The sequence below is a fragment of the Alosa sapidissima genome, chromosome 2, assembly GCF_018492685.1.
Source record: "Alosa sapidissima isolate fAloSap1 chromosome 2, fAloSap1.pri, whole genome shotgun sequence".
NCBI lineage: Eukaryota > Metazoa > Chordata > Actinopteri > Clupeiformes > Clupeidae > Alosa > Alosa sapidissima.
Window position 1 is genome coordinate 7505707 of NC_055958.1, and position 23657 is coordinate 7529363.

The window sequence follows — 23657 nt, forward strand, 5'->3', positions numbered from 1 at the left end:
TATACACGTAAGCTATATGACTAAAGTATGTAAACACTAATATCATTGCCTTTTATAGAGTATCATGAAAATCTTTTAACATGGAACTGTAGAGTCTTTTAAAGAAAATCAAAAACTAGCAAAACTGTATCTGCATCGCTCATTATTGCAAATTCAATTTTTAAAAGGTCAAAGTGACTATGACAGCCCCAGTGTCAAGCAATGAAACTATTCCTCTTTTGCCTTGACCATCTATTATGGCAATATTATATTCTCAGCATGCAGCACTCCACTTCTGCGGACAACTGCCCACTGTAATTCAGAACCATTCTGTTCTGGCGTTACCAACCTTTCAAAACCATTTTCCCACTACCACATTCTCATTATCAACCATTTCTAATATTTTGATCATGGAAGACCAAAACATTCAACCCAATACTTTGCAGTATTAAACATTCCCCAAAAATCTTTCAAAGTGAAATATTTTCCAATATTTCCCAGTTCAACATTCCTTAACCATCTCAGACCTACATCCTTTGTTCCCAGCATACCTTTGCTCTGTTTACACAAGCCCCCACCTTTTCCTATTTCAACCAGCAGCTCCTCTGCCTGGTATCACACACACACACACACACACACAGCCTCTTCTCCTTAATCACAAGTTATGCAAGTATATGACGTCTTTTATAATGCTCTGCCATGGACTTCTAATTCTACCAGCAACATATACTAAAAATCAAGTATACTTCCATTCAACACTTCTTTGTATTCTCTTTTAGCTTTACATCCACAACTTTTACACAACATTATTAAACATTATTCCAGGCACCAGGTGCCTTACTTGGCCATCCACTCGCTCTTGGAGTGTTTCAACTTCAACTTATTCAGACCTGATATCAGATATCAGCTGTACTCAACTTTTTAGTATATTATTTCCTCCACATGCAGGAAATGAGGTCTTCACATGCAGACCTTTCAGTTTTTCACATGCAAAACTGTTACTTTTAGCTCTCTCATTCCTTCTCATGCAGGAATTGAGTTAGTTCTCCTCATGCAGAACTTTTTCATATGGTTATAGCATTCCTTCACATGCAGGAATTTAGTAGTTCTCCACATGCAGAACTCTTGATTTTACACATGCAAAATCATTTCCATTAGTGTACACACAAATGCTTACCATACTGTGCAGTATTAATCCCTTGGTCTTTGTTTTAGCAAGATTCTTTGACTGGAGGACGTTTTAGACAAGTATTCATAACTCCGTGTACAGCTGAGTTGCTCACCTTAGTTTAAGTTGCGCATCAGCCTCTCCCCTGACCAAACCCAGACTCTGAGATGATGTCTAAATATTGTCCTTTCCAACTCCTGGCTGGCTCTCGCCAATTATGTGGTGTCAAATCCAAATTAAATAATACAAAATCAAAAGAAGTCGGCACACTGTGGATGTATACTGCAGATGATGGCTTTAATGCACTCCGGAGCATTAATGAAGCAAGCAAGTAAGTGAAAGCAAAGTAAGATAACATCCTCTGGCTGTTGTCCAGCCTTTATACCCCTTCAAGTCATCCCAGACAAGACACTATGTTTACAGATAACTGACCAGGTACTTCACCTTTGCCCTCTCATCCTGTTATTCATACATTCTTTAGGTTTTGCCATTCTTTAGGTTTTGCTTACATTTCCTGGCACCAAACCTTATCTATGCCATTTTCTGCCCAGCCTGCTCTTTCACTTAGTCTTCCTTTCCCACACTGAACATACTACAGACTTCAGTTTCACAAAACAATGATATTACACAGAATAAAGATACTACATAAAAGATATATAAACTAAAGGATATATTTCAATAAAGCCCACGACAGCTTAAAACCGTGAGAATCAAGCAAGCCTTATGGGCCGTCACGGCCTACAAATGACAGGCACTCAATTCGACTTGCACAGCACCAATACAGTGTAATGACATGAAAGAGAAGACTGTATAGTTTATACAGTGCTGTGCAAAAGTTAAGACATCCATGCTGAAAATGACTAAAGGGAGGAATAAAAAACATCTGTTGCCTTTTGTCTTAATGCCTTAAGCTTAATAAAAAATAAATAGGAAAAATCAATCCTTTAAGGACATCATTTATTTTTTAATGTATCATGTATCGTAAATAAATAAATGTTATTATATAAATACATGTCTTAACTTATGCACAGCACTGTACATTCTAAATACTAATAGTTTGTACAGTGACCTGAGATTAAGCTTTATTTTTTGTAATTAATTGTAAATAATAATTTTCTGTTGTGTGTGTTGTGCCATTTCATTTTTGTTTCATTTCAATTTCTAATAATAATGTAAGTAATAATTACTAATAATGTAAATGAAAAAGGTGAAGGAAAAAACATCAATAATCCTGTTCAAGTAGGCCTACTGCAATAATCATGCTTTGTAAATGTCCATTTCTTTCGACAAAATCCACCAGAAGTCACCAGAAGGAGTATTTTTTTCAAATTTGTCTTTTTTTTTTTTGGGGGGGGGGGGGGGGGCGGGTTCCTACAATCAACAGCACCGCTGCTGGAAAAAAATCTAGGGGAAACACTGCATGTTTATTTAAGATGTGGGCTAGGCTATATGAAATGCCTGAATGTGGTTGATGTCTGTATAGAGGCACACATGCTCCCTGATCTTGGCTTCAAGCTGATCCTGCTTGTCGCGAGCATCTGAAAAAAAATCTCCTGTGCACGATCTGCCTGCGCGAGGCTAAAATTTCTCGTGCGACAGACGAAATGACGCAATTTTGATGTCACATTGTCGCGCTACCGGTCGGGTGCGGCGAGTATTTTGGACGCTTTAAGCTGCCCAGAGAGAGGTTTCCATAACACATGAAATATGATGTTTCCAAGCGAGGTGAAAAGAGCTTGAACTAAAGATAAGACGGTGGGGGCCTGGCCTGAGATGTGTCTTCAGCCAGAGATGCAGTGGTGTGAAATCCATACTATCTGCGTCGTACTGAGTAAATCAACTGAAGGGAAGGGATGTATGTGTAACAATATCTTATCTGTCACTTAACGGTCAACTCCATGGATTTTTCTTTTCTGAAATTTGTGGTGTTGACCTCATTAGTACTACAACTGACTAGTTATATCACCTCACCCTCTGGATTATCAATTATTCCTTCCTTTTTTTTCTCACCCTCAGGTGCAAATGCAAGCTCTGAAATGTTTTTCAGTCCTGGCCTATGAGAACAATCAGGTCTCCTTAACCTTGGTTAATGGTGAGTCATTTAAAATTCTGTCTTTTCAATTCTCCTCAGAATGGTACTTAAAGAAATCGTAGGAGGCTATAAAAGCAAAGGGAAAACATCCAAAACATTACAGGACATTCCATATAAGGGGATGCTCATTTTTGCGTTGTCATAATTTTTTTTTTTTCACCATCATTTCTTTTTATACTCTCACACTCTGTCCCCAAGTCTGAGCTGGACCCTAGCTCAATGGTAAGGCATCCGGATGCAATCTAGGAGACCTGGGGTCCCATTTATAATTATAATAATAATAATAATAATAATAGTAATAAGCTTTATTTGTATAGCACCTTTCATACACAGAATGCAGCTCAAAGTGCTTTTATAAATGCGGCTACATGCAAAAAATCGCGTAAATGTTTTTTTTTAGGCATGTAAATTGTAAATCGGCGTCATCTAATGATGAGATCACAAAACAAAGCTCAGAGTGCATAAAAAATATCCCAACATTTCATTTTATAATGTTACTGCCTCTGTGATCGTTATCATTCATTCATATCGCATGCTATAATAATAATAATAATAATAATAACTAGAAAAGCATTTCCTGAAGGAAATACAGTGCATGAAAATGCAAAAAATATGATGTAAAACAGGGGTCTCAAACACCCGGCCCGCGGGCCAAATCCGGCCCACGTCCTGCCCAATTCCGGCCCGCGACGAATGACAAAATAATAATGTAATCCGGCCCTTGAGGCTATTAATTGCGACAAACAACGATACTGATTAAAATAGACGATAGATCCAGGTACGGTGACAAATCTCATTTGTAGGCCTACTCTGCTCCACTATGTGCAAGACATCCAGAGCTTGATTCAAACCCAAAATCGCTGCGCAAAGTTTTCAGGAAATACTTGTATTACACGCGAGAAACACAAAGACGTGCATTTGTAATGACGCGGAAGCAATGCAGGCCATAGTGTTGCAGAAATTGAAGCAGAAATTAAGCAGAAATAGCCAGGCCTACACCAAATGTTGAAAAACGTTCACGTGTGATGAAGTCTTAGGTAAGCTATGTTATTCACCTATTCTAATTCTGAAGGAGAATATCCTTTTGGAGATTATGATCGATCGTCTATGACAGTGATATTCACGGTGCGTCTGTGAATGGAGGTGCGTGTATACAACGGTGTCCACTAAGCATACCATGCTTGTTTCGACCCTCTGCCCAACATAGCTTGGAGGTTGCAGTGGTAATCGTGATGATAGTGTCCGTAATGGATGTGGTACAGACATCAGGGCTAGTAGAAATAGGGCTCTAAAGAACTACAAAGTCACCCGCAATATGATGCGAACTTCTGGTTACTGCAGATTACCCGCGATAGGAACTGTTTGACCAGAATACTTTATTGTAGGCCTATATTGTAGTAATCTATTACTAAACCACAACATCTTAGGTGTTGGTATACATCTTAGGTGTTTTTCTGTTCATTTGTTATGTGGGTAATATGAAAAAAGGAAAGTAAACCTGCTTAAATATGTTCATCCAGTATTTACTGAAAGGTGCATAATTTGAGGTGCTTGCCATCCAGTGACAAATTAGATGGGTAAATTTACCCCCTTCATAAACTTTTGTTTTACTCAAAGATTTTTACATTTACAGTATAACTTTATCTCTGACCACTTTCAAGCCATGACCTTTTGGTGTTGCTTTCTTAACCCTGATGCCTAGTTTGCCAGATTTAAAAAAGTTATGAGAGGAAATATTTTTATTTGGTGTGAAACACACACACATACCTGTTTTTTATGTTTTTCATTTATTTTATAATTTGTATTAATATTTATTTGATCATTATTTTATTTATAAGCTAAGGTTGCTGGCACAGGTGTCTAAAACTAGATAAAAACACTTGCACTTTCTGTTTGCAGTTTTGTGTGGTATTTGAAAAAAAGAACATTGCATTTTCAGCCGGCCCTCCAATCAGATGACGTTGGCAGAATTGGCCCCCAGCTCATTTGAGTTTGAGACCCCTGATGTAAAATATTATGCAGAGGAAAAATAAATAATGCAGATATAGTTACAATAGTGTTGCTAGGGTACATATGTTGGTTATTATGCCAAATGAAGTGGGGGCTATGCTGGTTGCTTGGGTAATCCTGTTGGTTGCTATGGTGGTTGCTAGGTTGACATTGTGGTGGTTGCTAGGCTGTTGCTAAGGTATTTGACATGGTTGCTAGGCTGTTGCTAGCGTACTTGAGGTGGTTGCTAGGCTGTTGCTAGGTTAGTTGTGGTGGTTGCTATGCTGGTTGCTAGGTTAAACTCATTGGTTGCTATGTTGGTTGCTAAGTTGTAACTGTGGAAGTGGTTGCTAGGCTGTTGCTAGGGTACTTGAGGTGGTTCCTAGGCTGATGCTAGGGTAGTTATGGTGGTTGCTATGCTGTTGCTAGGGTACTTGAGGTGGTTGCTAGGCTGTTGCTAGGTTAGTTGTGGTGGTTGCTATGCTGGTTGCTAGGTTAAACTCATTAGTTTCTATATTGGTTGCTAGGTTGTACCTGTGGAAGTGGTTGCTAGGCTATTGCTAGAGTATTTGACATGGTTGCTAGGCTGTTTCTATGTACTTGAGGTGGTTCCTAGGCTGATGCTAGGGTAGTTATGGTGGTTGCTAGGCTGTTGCTAGGGTACTTGAGGTGGTTGCTAGGCTGTTGCTAGGTCAGTTGTGGTGGTTGCTATGCTGGTTGCTAGGTGAAACTCATTGGTTGCTAGGTTGTAACTGTGGAAGTGGTTGCTAGGCTGTTGCTAGGGTATTTGATATGGTTGCTAGGCTGTTGCTAGGATACTTGAGGTGGTTGCTTGGCTGTTGCTAGGGTAGTTATGGTGGTTGCTATGCTGTTGCTTGGGTACTTGAGGTGGTTGCTAGGCTGTTGCTAGGTTAGTTGTGGTGGTTGCTATGCTGGTTGCTAGGTTAAACTCATTGGTTGCTAGGTTGTAACTGTGGAAGTGGTTGCTAGGCTGTTGCTAGGGTATTTGACATGGTTTCTAGGCTGTTGCTAGGGTACTTGAGGTGGCTGCTATTTTGGTTGCTAGGTAGGTGGTGGTTTAATATAGTTGGAATGGCTAAACAGTTAAATAGGTGGATAATTTAACAGTGAATTATTGTGGTGAGGACCTTTATTTTGAAACAGTTGTGGACAGAGGAAGCAGTGGAACAGGATCTGTAGTCTTAAGACGATGAGATTGTATGCTTCTCTTTTCCACTGTGAATGGCCTCCTCAAGCCACCTGATAGTACCATCTATCAGAATGCATCTGTTAAACGCTGCTCAGCCTTCTTGAACTTTTTTCACACAAAAATTGAGGCAATCCATCAGCAATTGGAGTGTTCAATTACTAAGCTGAAACAGCCATGCTCCTTGATTGAGTTGGTCACACCTACAATAAATGCACTCAGTGAATTCAGTCTCCCTGCTGAAAGTTACATCTCTGGTCTCATCACCAAGTGCAACTCCTCCACCTGTCAGTTGGACCCTGTTCCGACAAGCCTGGTCAAGATGTGCCTACTATCCATCATCTCAATGATAACATCAATAATTAACACCTCGCTCATCACTGGTCAAATCCCTCCTTCATTGAAGACTGCTATTGTCAAACCAACCCTGAAAAAACCTGGGCTGAACCATGATGACCTCAACAACTACCGACCCATCTCCAATTTACCATTTCAAAAATTATGGAGAGGGTGGTGGCATCTCAACTCCAGGATCATTTGAAGGACAATGATCTGTTTGAGCCATTTCAGTCTGGATTACGACCAAAGCACAGCACAGAGACTGCCTTGGTGAAGGTAACAAATGACTTAATCCTCCTGAGTGCAGCTTTTGACACCATATCCCATCAGGTGCTTCTGGAGCGTCTTACCAACATTGGAGTGCTGGGCACCAATGGTTCACCTCCTGTCTCTCTGGCAGGACACAGCTTGTCCAGATTTTGGACCACAAGTCGGAGAGTGCTGCTGTCACAAAAGGAAGTGCCACAGGGGTCTGTTCTGGGGCCCCTGCTCTTAATCATCTACCTCCTCCCACTGGGAAATATCCTGAGGCAACATGGTGTTCAGTTTCACTGCTATGCTGATGACACCCAGCTTTATATGTCCACCAAACCGACTGCCTCCCTTCCTCCTGCTGCGATGACTGCCTGTCTGCATGATATAAATCTGTGGATGACTAACAACTACCTGAAACTGAACAGTAACAAGACTGAATTACTTGTTGTTGGCTCAAAAACAATGCTGGCAAAGATGGAAAACAGACTCTCCCTATCTGTAGATGGCTCCAACATTGCCTGCTCCACCAAGGTGAAGAGTCTTGGTGTTATACTAGACAGCACACTTTTATTCACTGCCCATATTAACAGTGTGTCTTGCAGCGCCTTTTTCCATCTGCGCAACATCGCAAGACTGCGCCCCTCCCTCAGTCAGTAGAGTGCAGAAGTACTTGTAAACGCCTATGTTACATCCCGCTTTGATTACTGCAATTCCATCTTCTCTGGCATTCCACAAAAATCACTCCACCGCCTCCAAATAATCCAGAACTCTGCAGCCAGGATAGTAACAGGCACAAAGTCCACAAGCCACATAACACCTGTACTGTTGCAGCTACACTGGTTACCAGTTACCCAGAGAGTCCAGTTTAAGATCTTACTGTTGACATATAAGGCCCTGCATAACCTTGCTCCCAATTATATCACCGACCTCTTAAAGAGCTACACCCCTTCCCGCTCGCTGCGATCCTCATCAGCTGGTCTGCTCAAGGTGCCCAAGATGAACCTCAGCACCATGGGAGAGAGAGCGTTCTCCCACACAGCTCCAAAGCTATGGAACTCACTTCCAAACAACATCAGGCAGTGTGAATCCACTGCCCAGTTTAAAAAGGAACTAAAAACCTATCTCTTTAGGCTAGCCTATGGACTGTGATATGGCGACCTTGGGTGTCCTGAAAGTCGTTTTTTCTTAAATCGTTTTCTTAGGTCGTTTTTTTTTTTAAATAAAATGTATTATTATTATTATTATTATTATTATTATTATTATAATTATTATTAAAGCCTGAGAAACTGACAGTTGGTGCAGGTGGGCTGGCCACCTGGCCTAGGATTCTAATTGCTTAACAGCCCGATTGTGATGTCATCAGCCCAATGTTAAGTCTATGGGGAAATTTTGAGTAGTTTTTAATTAATAGTTTAAAAAGTATAAAAGTTACAAAGATGAAAAAAACAAAGCCCAGATGTCAAAAGTAAGACCTACGTAACAAAATTTGAATGAAGTTTCTATGTTAAGCGGTTGAAGCTGCATTAACTGCATTACAAGAATAAGAAGAAGCCTAGGAAGAATAGTACAGTGCATTTTCATGCACTGTAATAACAGATAATAAGAAGAACAGTAACATTTACATGCAATGCAATCAGTCATTCCTCTCCGTTGCTGTGACCGTTTATGATCCGATCAGCAACATATCAGAAATATAGAAAAGAACAAGTAACACAATATAAGGTAGGCTATGTAGGTAAGGCTATAGCTATATATGTCTACACTAAACTGCATCCAATGTTTCACTAAATCACCTGTCTCTCAGTAAGATATTGATATTAATGTTATATGTTGTAATGTAATATATTAATGTTAATACAGGCTAAATCATGCTGATTGAGAAGCCTCTCTCCCGACAGTGCCACTTACTACGAGCATTTGTGCTGACTTTAAAACTCATGTTGCCTTTGCTAATTTATGTTGACTTCTGCTGACACTGACACCCATGGATGTTTAAGAAGATATTGCTTTCGTGAACAGAATACAAAATGTAAGAGCATATAGTAATGGTAGAGTACATAAAAATGTGATTCAGTTGAGTCTCCCTAATTGAACATTTAGTCTAGCCTATTAAGACGCATACGTGCATCGCTTTACACTCACCTTATGTAATGTAAATGTAATGTAATATAATGGGTAACGCTTTAGAATAACATGTGCTTATTAGGTATTAACAGTGCATAATAAGCCGTTAACAATTCATTACTAACAGTTAGTTAACTGTTGTTATCCTTTAATAACATTAACTAACAGTTAACATGCAGCTTGTAAGTGTTAATAAGCAGCATTCAAGCATATTTGTTAACAGATGTGCACCTCTAAAAAATGAGGCGACGCAGACCGCAAGGACTGTGATTGGTCAGCTCGTCCTGTGAGTTGATAGTCGGTGTTTCAACTTCAAGCAGCCTACTGAGGGAAGTTAGCAACATGCTAGTTCCCTGACATAAGCTTTGCAAATAAACTCAGACATATTTTGGTTACAATGACGGGGTTATCCGTCTGTAAAGTGTCTATATGTCAGTAACGTTTTGAAAATTAGCACTTTGCCAGCAAGCAGTACTTTGTGGGCAGTTGTGCTAAAGTTTGCTTGCTACCCTAACTTAAACTGGCTGGCAGACACCTCGCAAATAACCTCAGACTTATTTGCTGGTTACAGTAACTAGGTCAATGGATTTTACCGTGTCTTTCTCGAAACTTTGTACAAAATCTAAGCAAGAAAAAGCCAAACAAATAAGATTAATATTTTGGCACGATAGAATGGAAAACCCCATAGACTGAGTAGCAGAGCCTGTTTACATTCTCTGTGAGTAGGCTACCGTTTCGGTCATAGGCTACAGTCTTGTTTTGGTGGTGGGCGACGCAAACACAGGCGACACCGAGCGTTAAGGCGGTGAAATGCACCGCGATCCAAAGCAGCCCGACGTAGAACCATAAAATGGTCACAACGCCGTAGGAGTGCCGGCGTAGCTACGCCATAGAGTTGACGCAGAAGCATGTTGAGCCCGTTAGAGTTAACAAGCAGCTTGTTAATGCTTGTTAATGGTGTATAAGACAAAGAGGTGGATAACTAATACGCTTATAAGACCTTTCTTACCTATTTGTAGTAAATTTTGCAGCCCCCCAATCTAAAGCAAGGACCATGTAGCCTAGAGTTCTACAAGCCCAACCTTCTATCTCTATATATCTACTGTACCTATCTATCTAGCTTGGTTAAGCTGTGAGATGCACCTTCAAAATTGCTGCAGCGAGCAGGACTTGAACCCCGGCCTCCTGCGTTAAAGAGTGAACTGCTATGTACTGAGCTAAGTTCCTGTATGATATCGATGAATTTGTTCATATGATCCTATATTCTGTTAATGTTCTATATCATACCAGTGCCTTTTGCCTTTTACAAATATGTTTCTGATGGAAAAGTGGTGTTTAATTTCCATAATCTTTGTTCAGTGAACGCATAAAACAATAGTTTGTCAGCAGTCTAAAGATATTATGCCAGCTTTGTATAAAAGATTCTAGAACAGAGCTTTGTATATAGTTTGGTTACCTAGCAACCGAGTGTTAAAGACGACAAGTGTGGGTGAGTTCAATGTCGCAAACATACAGTGGGCGAACATTCGCAATCGATTTTAAACATGTTTCAGTTTGCCTTTGAACAGAAGCGAACATTGGTGGTCTGTTGCTGCATCAGTGTCAATGGGAGACTTGTGCAATTTTACAAATAAATTGTCCATTATGTCTCTTTGGATTTGTTGAGGGTTTTTGGGGAAATTTTTTTCATAATCTGTAAGTGTTTGCGATTTTCAAGCCTAATAGTGTAATTTTTTAGAGTTCAGATTTGTAAACAAAATAACTTAATATCAGATGCTCAATGCGGCTGTCAGTTACTGTCCGGTTGCTAGTGAGTTAGCTAGCAGCCTAGCTAAGGTAACATTTTAAACGGAGAAGTGTAATTTCTATGAAATGACAAATAGCTGAATAACATTACTGACATTAGTGAATAACATGAATAACATTACTGACATTATAAGTGGATAGTTTATACTAAAGTGAACTTGCAACAGTGTATTAAGTTTAAGCAAAGCTCCTCAACTGCTATTCACTTGTTGGCGCATAGCTGTGAACAACATGAACAAATTCATCGATACTCAATCAGGAATGTAGTTTAGCTCAGTAAGTAGCAAGTCACTCTTTGACTCAGGGGACCGGGGTTCCATTCCTGCTCGTTGCAGCAATTTTGAAGGTGCATTTCTCAGAGCTAAACCAAGCTAGATAGATAGATGCAGTAGATATATAGAGATAGAAGGTTGGGCTTGGAACTATAGGCTACATGGTCCACTCTTTAGATTGGGGGGCTGCAAAATTTACTACAAATAGGTAAGAAAGCGTATTAGTTATCCACCTCTTTGTCTTATACACCATTAACAAGCTGCTTGTTAACACTTACAAGCTGCATGTTAACTGTTAACAAATATGCTTTTAAGTAACTTAAAAGGCTGCTTATTAACACTTACAAGTGGCATGTTAACCGTTAGTTAATGTTATTAAAGGATAACAACAGTTAAAGGAACCGTATGTAAGACATGTATTTCAATTAATCATAAAATGGCCCTGATATGTCACTAGACATTAAGAAATCATGTTCATTTCAAATATCTATATCACTGACAACAGCAGTCCGGCCAGGATATTGTCATTTAAAAAGCGAAGTTGCAGCCCTCAACTGATGTTGATGTTGTGTTTTGTCATGTCATGTTGTGTTTTGGCCTGATGCGCCACCCTCCACCTATCTACTAATCACAAAGTCAGTAGTGTTTCGCCATCCGGATTGGCAACCTCAAGTCGGGGGGTAGGGGGAGGGGATACACCGCTCTACAGTAATTTGAAAGTGATTGCAGTACCATTTTTGGCCACAATCTTACATATGGTTCCTTTAACTAACTGTTAGTAATGAATTGTTAACTGCTTATTATGCACTGTTAATACCTGTTAAAGCGATGGTTTGGAGTAATTTCCAGGTTCTGGGAGGGTGTTTGGCTCGGGTCATGGTGCAAAGGACCCTAGGGTGAAATTACTCCGAACCATCGCTTTAAGCACATGTTATTCTAAAGCGGGGTACCATATAATGTACTGTAAATGTTATGACATTTAAGTAAAAAAGGTGGATAACTTGGAAACTTTGGATATATTTAAGATTGCTAATTGAATTGAATTGATTGCTGGAATTCACTTTTTGTTCCCTGGGTGTCTTTCTCAGTGCTTGTGAATGGAGAGCTGCTCTCTAAGGTGTTTGTCAGAATGATGCAGCGGGACAAACCAATAGAAATGCAGCTGACAGCTGCTAAGTGGTAAGTTTTGTAGTTTTGTTTCATATCTTGTGTCTGTATGGGATTGAGTCCAATTAAATGGGTCACCTCTCATTAATATTATTCTCACATTTTGGCTCTCAGCTTAACATACATGTGCAGAGCTGGTGCCATCAGGACAGATGACTGTTGTATTGTTCTCAAGGTTAGTGTACAGAATAAAACCAACAGTCACCACTTCATTCTGTCATATAAAACTGTTGTTTATCTATTGAATGTGTACCCATTAGGGCTGAACGATTTTGGGAAGAATATGTAATTGAGATTGTTTTTTCTGACCAATATTATGATGGCAATTTGATTTGTGATTTATTTTAAAGGCAACCTTAGTTCAGTATTCAGTGTATGATAGATTTAAAACATGTGAAAGCGCATAAGCACATGGGAAACCATCACATTTACAGTTATTTATTCTAGTGCAAGGATAAAAACAGATCTATTTATTTATATATTTAATTTATATATTTAACAATCATTGGTAATTATGGACCATGGGCCTCATAGAGTTATGAATTCTCTTTTCGGGGGGGGGGGGCGCTGTCATGCTAAATGAGAAATTCCACTTGTTCATAAAACATATTGTTCGTTTTAGCATAAGTAATGCCCCCTATAGAGATTTAGCGGTTGACATCATAAACCAGTTCTGGCAGGTTCAAAGTGGTGCCAGGCTGTCAACTGGAGTTTAAACAGCAAACTGGTAGGAAAAAGAGAAAGGAAAACAGTCAAGACAATCTTAGGCAATACGAAAATAAACTTCAGAAAGACAAAGGTTTGTTGCACCGTTGTCATGTCTGACTGAATCAGTGGATTTCATTATCATCACCATCATCATCATTATCAACAGCTTTTTATTCAGGGAGAAATTGACTGAGCGGCAAGCTCTTTTACAGCAATGGCCTGAATTTACAAAACATACAACAGTAATCAAAATAACAAAACAGGAGCAATAGAGAATATGATAAATAGTGAGAAAATAAGAGGGAGAGTCCCCCCCCCTTCGCCGTGGCGACCCCGAAAATGGCTGGGAATAGTAGCCCCCGTAGAAAAAACAAGGCCCCCGCAGGAGAATGTGGTTAGAAAGTGGGGGGGGGGGGGGGGGGGGGGGGGGGGGCTGGCCAGAGAGAAGCCAAAACTGGCCCAAGTGTTTAAAATTCCTGCCCAGGAAAGTGCCCCCAAGCTGGGGGAAAAATGGCCAAAATGTGTAAAAAAGCTCCCAATGTTGAAAAAAACCTCCTCTCTGTGTCTCTATCATATATATATATATATATATATATATATATATATATTCCAAAGGCCAAGGGAACTTTATCAGGATGCATGGGAACTAGGGAACTAGTATCCTGGGAACTAGTATCTTGTATCCTGGATCCATGAAATAACTGGCCTTTAATACTGCCCTCTGACCAAAACCTCTTGGCTATCCCCCGCTCCAGACTCTCCACCCTGGGTGGCAGGTCCTTCAGTGCCTTGACACTACTGACCTCCTTTCTTCAAAGCACATCCCAAGACCTTTCTGTTTAATGATCACTTCTCCTCCACACCCAACACATAGTTCCTACAGATAACTTGTCGTTGTTGTATTGTTTTGTTTGTTTGTTATTGTATTTCCTTGCCTTTGTCTCTGTTGTATTGTTTGTTTGTTTGTTATTGTGTTTCCCTGCCTTCCTACTATGTAAAGCGACCTTGGGTTTGCGCTATATAAAATAAACTTATTATTATTATTATTATTATTATTATTATTAAAAATAAAAATCTGCCTGCCTCTATGGGAATTTAACATGGGGGTGTGAAAACATATGCCCCCTCTATTTTAAGGAAGAATATTTATTTATTTATGATCAGGCATGCAAACTCCTCACCTTTTGGCAAAATTCGCTATTTTCAATCCAAAATGAGTGACTTGAATCAAAATATATGATGACAAAATATGAGTGACTTGAATCAAAATATATGACAAAATATTTTGGGGGGGGTCAACGTGGGCTGAGTTTACTGTACAAATTATGCGCAGACGCAAACACATCTTGGTGTTGTCAGAGCGCCATTAAAAACTTCAGCAACAAATGTGTGAATGTTATGTAGCCCCTATGCGTTTACTAAACATCAGTGGAAGCTCATTGTTGCTGCAGAGGCAACGTGAACAGAACGCTCGCGCCCGGTATAGCCTCCTTTTGTGAGCGCAGATAGAGGGGTCTCAAATGTCAGCTGGATTAGTGATGTGAGCCCGGGCGAGGAGAGATGCCAGTTGAAACTTTTAACTTTTGTTAGCAAAAGACATTGAGATTAGTGTAGCAACGTAGCATTGGCGGTTTGTTTTAATGTTGTTAAAGTTAGCGATATTAGACAAGAGTTAATTTGATGAATAGGCTACGTGCTGTACTTGGTCTAGATCGGCAAAAGGTGAAGCAAATACACAGACCTTATCAGTATAGCAAAGGCTAAGGTGAATAACTAAAGAGTTAAATGTCTCCTAAACTGGGCTGTGCGTTTTGTCGTGCTCAGAGACCAGATCAGTGTTGATTGACATTCTTTAAGAAACATTCAGTGACCTGATCTAAAGTAGTCTGTGCCTATAGGGTAGGCTACAGTTTAACATGTAGTGTGAACACTATTCACACAACACAACTTTATTGGTTGATTTAACCAAATTAACTAGCACAATGCCACAATCTATAAGTAACCTAGGCTGCAGGTTAACACCTGTTATGAAACAGTACGTGTGCCCTCCATGACACACCTACCCCCCTCTCCCACTTTCCCCAACATTATTCAATTGTGTGCACCATATTCAATTGTGTGCACCATATGTGCAATCGGTATAGTGCTTTCAGATTAATCTTACTATGTCTCAATGAAATTGTATCAAAGATGCCCTCCTCCCCCTCCGCCTTAGGTGCTTCCCTACCTTCTAGCTGCAGCTCCTTAGATAAGATAGATGCAGCAAATTGGGTATTGAAATATTCACAGGAATCCATTTTTTTTTTTTTATTGTTTAATCCAATATTAGTTGTGCAGATGTATAGTCCATCTTATACACACCCATTGAACCAACAAAGAAAATGCAAAAATAGAGACTTTTGTGTAATTATTCCATATTTTGTGTAGTCATCAGAACCTCTGAAATATGATCCAAATAGTCTACAAGAAACCACACAGTAAGGCTTTTATTGTCAGTATGCATTTTGGGTAACCAAAAGTCCTATGAGGAGTTTCCATAGGGCATTTTACAAAACGCATGAGCATACCTTGCCAAATAATGGTCTAAATGGTCTATATTGATCTAATTTTGCACACAGCTTCACAAGACCTGGTGCTAGAGCTCAGTTGTATTTCTAAGTCATACCATGTGACCTAGAGGGCTGAAATGTGGTCAGTTCAGAGATGCTTGTTATCCGGCAGAAAGAAAAAACAATATTCTAGCCTCTAACTCTGTGCTAGTACTTCATACAGCTATTCTTTCCTAAGAAACTACAGGGTCTGAACTTTCTAAAGAGGTCAAGCATTTGGTGGTAGGCCAAAACAGGTGGGAACAGTGTCCTCTGAAGTAGGCATACTGCAATTACAGGGGAAATAAGACCAAAGATGTCCATTCCATAGGAAGTTAAAACATTTCAAATCGATTTTACAAATTAGTCTAGTCTACCCTATTTTATATAATAATGTTAATCTGAAATAGTGTGTGTCTCAAGCAAGCGCTTGTTTCACTATGAAACGGCCATTTCCCTCTTCACGCACCCTTCTCACCTTTTTCATGCCTGATGATACATTATTCATTCACAAAGAAAATTTGTGTCCTTAAAGGTTGGATATTTCCTCTTTTTTTTTTTTCTTTAGATCAATGTCAATATTTAGATCAATATACAAAAGATTTTATATTCCTCTTTTTAGTCAACTTTAGTATGGGTTCAAATACTTATGCCTCACTGTACATACATACATACATACATACATACATACATACATGCATACATGCATACAACCATACATACATGTATGTACAAGGTCCTATTCTTTTATCCATTTATGAATCAACATCCTTAAACATGCTTTATTTTTTGGTGGGTTTAGTGTTGATTGCATAATAAGTATGTGTAGGGGTTTGAAAAGCAAATATCTGTCAGGATCTTACTCACATTCCTGCATCATTATTGCCGGGATATCATATATAGTTTCGTTTTTTAGGCAGTTTAACTACGAATCAGCTGATCATGTGTGCCTCATTGCACAGCAATCACGTTCAACTTAGAGCTCAGAGAGCTGATGAACTATGTTACACTGTCAATGTCATAGGCTACCATGCTGATGATTAATACCCTACGAATCAACTATGCTAAATTTACCCACAATGATGTTTTACCTTGAGGCTTTACCTTGACACATGCAATCAAGCTGCATGATAGAGAATAGCTTAATGCTAGCATATAAAGCCTACAGTAGGGATATGTTGCCTATTTGCAACCTGCGTGTGTTTTTTATGACAACGGCAAAACGGACGCATCACCTACCTAGAGCAGAAACAGCTGTTGTCCATCTGTAGGCCTGCATAAACTAATTTTAGCATTAAATTCACACATTTAAATACATTCTAGTAAATGAACAGCAAACAAGCTGGCCAATTGTGTAGAGGGGATAATATTGGTATATTTCTTTAAAACCAATCTAATCTTTTCTTAAACTTCATCTGTGTCAAGATTAAGCTACATACAGGTGCCCTCTAATGGCTGATACGAAAAGACACAGCAATAAGGTAAGGTAAAACACAGTAGCTGATTAAACCAAAAGGTGCTGATGACACAGGAGTAAGTAAGTCACATGATGTATTTCCCTTAACACTTCTAAAAGTGGCTAAGCTAACAACAGAGCAATTGACCCAGTGAATCCCAGAAATAAATGGGCACTAACAAAAATAAAAGAATTGTATTGTTTCTTAAATGAGGCCCATATAAAACATTTTACTTAGTTCACATTTTTTACTACATTAACCCAATGTGAGTTTGAGTTTTCAGTTTTGTTCTACAATGTGAAAATAGTCAGACCCATAAATGAGTAGATGTGACCAAACTCAATTCATGTTGTCGAGTGATGTCATTGCACAGTAGGCTTTCAAACTCCTATTGAGTAGGACATCTAGTTTCTATGACAATGCAGTTTATGATGCAAATTTTCTAGCAAAATAAGTCAATAAAGATGAGATAAAGCAATATAAACAGTAAACACAAAATAAACACAAGTAAACACAGTCATTGCAAAATAAGTAACCACACTGACACCATGGCCACACTGAAATCAACATAGAACTTTGAGTAGCTTTCCAGTCAGAGTATGCAACATCTGCACCCTTTCAATATATGCAGCAATCTCTGCGACAGCCCAGCAGACACAAATTTCGTCTTTTTTCAGTTCAATTCCTAAATCAAACCCTGTCACTTTGAATAAAAAGCATCTGCTAAATACTCACTTGCATCTTTGTCATATTTTTGTAGTTTCTTAAAGGGGATTATCTTTTAAATGTAAGGATATCTCTATGATTCCAAGCTTCTGAACATTAATACACGTGCATGGTTATACAGAAGTGTTGCACTTATTCAGTTTGATATGTCATTTTCTCTGTGTGTGTGTGTAGACCCTGCCATGCCTGGTGCGTATGTGCAGTAAGGAGCACCTGCTAGAGCAGAGGGTGGAGGGTGCAGAAACATTGGCCTTCCTGTTGGAGCCGGATGTGGAGCTGCAGCGCATTGCCAGTGTTACTGACCAACTGGTGGCAATGCTGGCTGACTACTTCAAGTACCCTAGTTCTGTGAGCGCCATCACTGATATTAAGAGGGTGAGAAGAGAAGGTTTTGAAACCTTCATTCGGTTTGTACCAGTTAATCAGAAACCGCTTCTGTACTGTGATCGTACAATGATAGATAGATAGATAGATAGATAGATAGATAGATACTTTATTGATCCCTAGGGGAAATTCAAGGTCACAGTAGCATACAGACAACATACACACACACACATTCACTAACAGCAGAAAAGTAATTAAAAGTATATAATATAAAAACACAACTAAGCAATAAGGACTGTAGAAGATAAAGAATATACTAAATATACTAAAATACAAATTATACTAAATAAAACTTAATCTAAATCAATTCTAAAAACAGTATCCACGTAGTGGGTGATTAATCAATCAGGTGCGCTAGCAATGACTAAAGCAGGGACTGAGCCTGTGGTCCTCTGTGCATAAGGTAAGGTAAGGTGCTCTTTGTGAATGAGTGTCATGGTGATGGTGCAAATGAGTAAATCAAACAGTGCAACAGTGCAAGAATAAAGTCTATATATCTATGTATAAAGAACTATATTAAGAAAGGTATACGTGTGGTCACAGTTCGGCTGTGGCATGTTGAATGCTTACACAAAATGTGACGTTCATTTAATTTCGCTAGTGACCCTGTAAATCAAAAATCATACAAAAAAGTTGTTAAACTCCCAAAAATTAAAAGAATTAATGGAATGAAACATTATCAAGTATATTACATTAAAGGGGAATTCTGGTGTGATATTGACCTAAAGTGTGTTGAAACATGATACCGAGTGTGATCTTTTGTCTCATAGCTCCATGAGCTCATAACTGGAATCTGGAATGCATTTCCACAGAATTATTTTTGGAATCTGATCCCTTATCATACCTGTTCATTCGTACTCGTTGCTCGACTTATCGTGTCTAAATTCAAGATGGCGGTGAACGATAAACTTCCTGAAGGTACTGTCTGTATAAATCGTCTTGTAAATAAATTACCAGTGCTTTTTCAAAGTTCTCATTGTCTCGTTTTAAATGACAGGGCCCTCGGAAGTCTACCAATGAAGTGTGGAGCTATTTTGAGCCTCGTAAATGGTGTAAAACAGTGATTTATTTGCATGGCTAGGCCGATGCCCGAGGCACCCCCATCGAAAACCTGTTGGTAGCATCGGCTAACTAGCGCCAGATTTCGGAGTGCAGGGCACAAGCCGAGATGAGCTATGAGACAAAAGTTCACACTCGGTATCATGTTTTAACCCACTTTAGGTCAATATCACACTGAACTTCTACTTTAATATTAGAAAAATCGTGAAAAAATGACTGGTATAGAAGGAATGACTGACTGAGAATAATTTTATTGCCAAGTTTTCTTCTTTTTCCACACGAAAAAGAAAGAACAAGGAATTTGACCAGGTGAAATGGTGTCAGACACTCAAAAAGCATCCAAATACAAATATAATATAATAACAATGTAATATAGGCCATATATCGTAAAAGCACCCAGTACTGCAGATTTGAACAAAATCTGGTTTGGTTCTTAACGGGAGCATTTACTGCTTTCAAAATCCGATTTTGTTCACCATGATCGGAGTTGGTGCTGGGCTGGTGGGTGCCCTATTTCTGCCCTTTTACACGGCACATCAACGGTTAGACCGAGAATTCACTTCACAAAATTAAAATTCCACTGGAGCTCCAAGCGGATTTGTTCACGCAGCCTTACAAGACTGTTTACAGCTCTTCGAGTCACGGTAAAATGTAATTTTGTACATAGATAATTTAGATACACTTATTACGTGGGTGCGTGCGTTTCTTTAGGAATCCGCCGTCTTGGTTTGTATGGAAATGGAAATTAAGTGACACATACACGTAAAAGGGCGGAAATAGGGGACAGGCGGGATTAGGTGACATCTAGATATATATATATATATATATATATATATATATATATATATATATATATATATATATTAGATTAGATTCAACTTTATTGTCATTGTGCAGAGTACAAGTACAAAGCCACCGAAATGCTGTTTGCGTCTAACCAGAAGTGCAAAACACTTCTGTATAGTGCAGTGTAGACAGTAATATGCAGTTGGTTTAGAGTAATAAGTATAAGTATATATACTCTTTTGATCCCGTGAGGGAAGTTTGGTCTCTGCATTTATCCCAATCCGTGAATTAGTGAAACACACTCAGCACACATTGAACACACAGTGAGGTGAAGCACACACTAATCCCGGCGTAGTGAGCTGCCTGCAACAACAGCGGCCCTCGGGGAGCAGTGAGGGGTTAGGTGCCTTGCTCAAGGGCACTTCAGCCGTGCCTACTGGTCGGGGTTCGAACCGGCAACCCTCCGGTTACAAGTCTGAAGCGCTAACCAGTGGCCACGGCTGCCCCAACTTCTAACATCTAATATAATTTAGATATAAATATGTGCAGTGTGTTTTTTTATAAGAGCAGAGTAAATATGGCTATGTGATATGAACAACATGTACAGATATGTGCAATGTAGTAGCAGCAACAGTACAATAGTAGTAAGAATAATATAGATATATGCAGTGTATTAACAGAATATACTGTATTATGAGAAAAACTGAATAAATATGGATATTCAGTATGAACCATCAGATATGTACAGTATATGTACAGCTATGTGCAGTGTGGTAACAATACCATTGTAGTGCAGATACAGTGACATTATAAGATTATTAACCCTTTAGGCGCCAGAGGTTTTTTTTTCGAAACATTCGATTTTGACATCTTCATTTCAAAAGGCTATATCTTAAAAGTGATAAGAGATAGAGACTTTCTGTAAATTAGAGAAATATTAAGGATGACCCAAAGTTTATGTATTAAATTTTCATATCTAATGCATATTATGACGTCATATGGTGACGGCCATCTTGGATTATAGAATTTTCATGAAAAGTCGCATGTTTGAATGATAAAAAGCACCACTTCTTTCCCCCCAAAATGTCCTTCACCTTCTGTATGCTATATTGTACAAAACTGAATGCTCAGGTAAATAGTAAGTAGTAAACAAACTGTGTAAATCATTACTAATAAATGGCAGAAACAAACCGAATGCTTGTAGCGGTAGGCTGGCCTTTTGCTGTAGAGATTTTCCATTTACTACATACAGTAGGCACTCTGATTCCATGTATGGGGCACATATATATATTATTCATTTGACACACAAACACAAGTAGACAAGTAGACAAGCTCACTTGCCACGGTAAGGCACAGATCAGGAGTGAGATGACGAGACAAGACAAGAGACAATGTTAGTATTTTTTTTCTTTTTGTTGATGTTTTTTTGGTTGTTTTTTTCTTAGCTGACAAAGACACACATGTCACAAGGACATGAACACACAAAAAAGAACACATAGTGTATGTACTAAATGGTCAGGGAAATAGATAGTAAATCAACAGTGTAAATCGTTACTAATAAATGGCTGACAAAAAAAAATGTAGCAGGCCTTTTGCTGTAGAGATAATGACTCCCTATCCCTATCCATACAGGGCCGGCATTCCCATCATCTTGTGATAGACTATACATAGCCTAATGGCTCCCCTGCCCCCGTGTCACCACATGAGCAGCATGGCCAGATCTGCCTCGCGCGCGTGCCGAGTGGAGAGAATTTGCGCAGCTCGGACTAGGCCTACTGTCATTCTCATTGCGACTCCCCACACTGCCTCTACATTTCCCCCTAACTGTCCTATGAGCACTTCGACCTCGTCTAACATACCCAGTGGCATTAGACAAAGGCTCCACCACCTTACTGTCGCCGCGATTGCGGAGAGGCACACGGTCAGAAGACAAAGAAGCTAGCGCTACATTACATTACTTCCAGCCTCGTTCGCCACACCACTAACACGCCTGCTAACTTCCCGATGAACAGTCTGACCCCGTGAAACATTTCCCACCACTGACATTGGGCAAACGATTCAACGTTTGTGATTGGTGTAAGCTAAACTCTCACTTTGTCCAGCTGCACCACTGCAAGGCTGGGACGCATCTGAAGCCTGGTCACTAAACGAATCACCGTCATTTTCTGAAGGCATATTCTCCTTCAGAATCAGGGTCCGCGAATAGAAGACCCAACACTTCATTTCGGGTAAACTTTTTTGATGCCATTAGACGATAATCTAATGCAAATACTCGCTGACATTGACAATATCGCTCTGATAAAGTGGCTCACACGCACACTAGCTCCGGTATTGCACGCACTGATTCAATGCGCTGTAGCTCGAAGGTTTTGTTTAAAGCATGACGTTTTTTGGACTCGGGATGACATATGACATGTCTGCCATCTAGTGGAGTGGAGGTCGAACGAAATATGACACCCTATTTGACTAAATCGGCCGTTTTATTCAGTGCCGCATCTTGTCGAGTAAACTCGACCATGGCGCCTAGAGGGTTAAGAATAAGTGTATGTGCAGGATGGATAGTATGAAAAGCAGTAGAATAAGGCTATGTGTAAGTGTAATTAGAGTATGTACATTTGTAAATAAATAGAACACTATGGGTGGGATAGGGTAGTGCAAATTGTCTGGGGGGGGGGGGGGGGTCCGCCTTGTTGTCCCTGTCAAGGTTGCCAAGTCATGGACACCTCAACAGGCACAGGCAAGGAGGCATCGGGCGAGGGGGGGATTGGGGGCTTAGTTGATTAGTTGTCACCGGGATGCAGAGTTAGAGTTCAGTAAGGTGACAGCCGCAGGAAAGAAGCTTCCTCTGAACCTGCTGGTTCCTCTGAACCTGTAACGCCTCCCGGAGGATAGTGGGAAGAAAAGTCTGTGGTTGGGGTGAGAACAGTCTTTGATGATGCCCTGGATTGCCTCGATGGGGAGTGAAGAACCAGTGATGCGTTGGGCAGTTTAAACCACCCTCTGCAGTACTTTTCGGTCGTGGGCAGAGCAGTTGCCATACCAAACTGTGACACAGTTGGTGAGGATGCTCTCGACGGTGCAGCGGTAGAAGTTCACCAGGATCTGGGGAGACAGGTGGACCTTCTTTAGTCTCCTCAGAAAGAAAAGACGCTGGTGAGCCTTCTGGATCAGGGTAGAGGTGTTGAGGGTCGAAGAGAGGTCCTCAGAGATGTGGACACCCAGGAATTTGAAGCTGGTGACACGTTCCACCTCAGTCCCTTTGATGAGAATGGGGGTGTGTGTGCCAGCTTTAGACTTCCTGAAGTCCACAATGAGCTCTTTGGTTTTTTTGGTGTTGAGAGCCAAGTTGTTGTCAGTGCACCATGATGTAAGGTGATGGACCTTCTCCCTGTAGGCCACTTCATCGTTGTTGCTGATGAGACCAATCACCGTAGTGCCGTCTGCAAACTTGACAATGGTGTTAGAGCCATGTACAGGTGTACAGTCATGGGTGAAGAGGGAGTAGAGGAGAGGGCTCAGCACACATCCCTGTGGTACGCCGGTGTTCAGGA

The 23657-nt window shown here is 39.9% G+C and overlaps 1 protein-coding gene across 5 annotated transcripts in view; it reads left to right on the forward strand.

Moving 5' to 3' along the window:
- The window catches only part of armc8 (armadillo repeat containing 8), a 273575-nt gene that overhangs the window by 106149 nt on the left and 143769 nt on the right, over positions 1 to 23657 (forward strand). For all 5 annotated transcript variants that reach the window (XR_006024507.1, XR_006024506.1, XR_006024508.1 and 2 more), the window contains exons 8-11: positions 3164 to 3239; positions 12320 to 12410; positions 12513 to 12573; positions 18052 to 18252. Coding sequence is in view for 2 of the 5 variants with exons in the window: in XM_042067501.1 (XP_041923435.1) it covers positions 3164 to 3239; positions 12320 to 12410; positions 12513 to 12573; positions 18052 to 18252 (429 nt within the window). In the remaining 3 variants the exon portion in view is untranslated. The remainder of the gene's footprint in view (positions 1 to 3163; positions 3240 to 12319; positions 12411 to 12512; positions 12574 to 18051; positions 18253 to 23657) is intronic.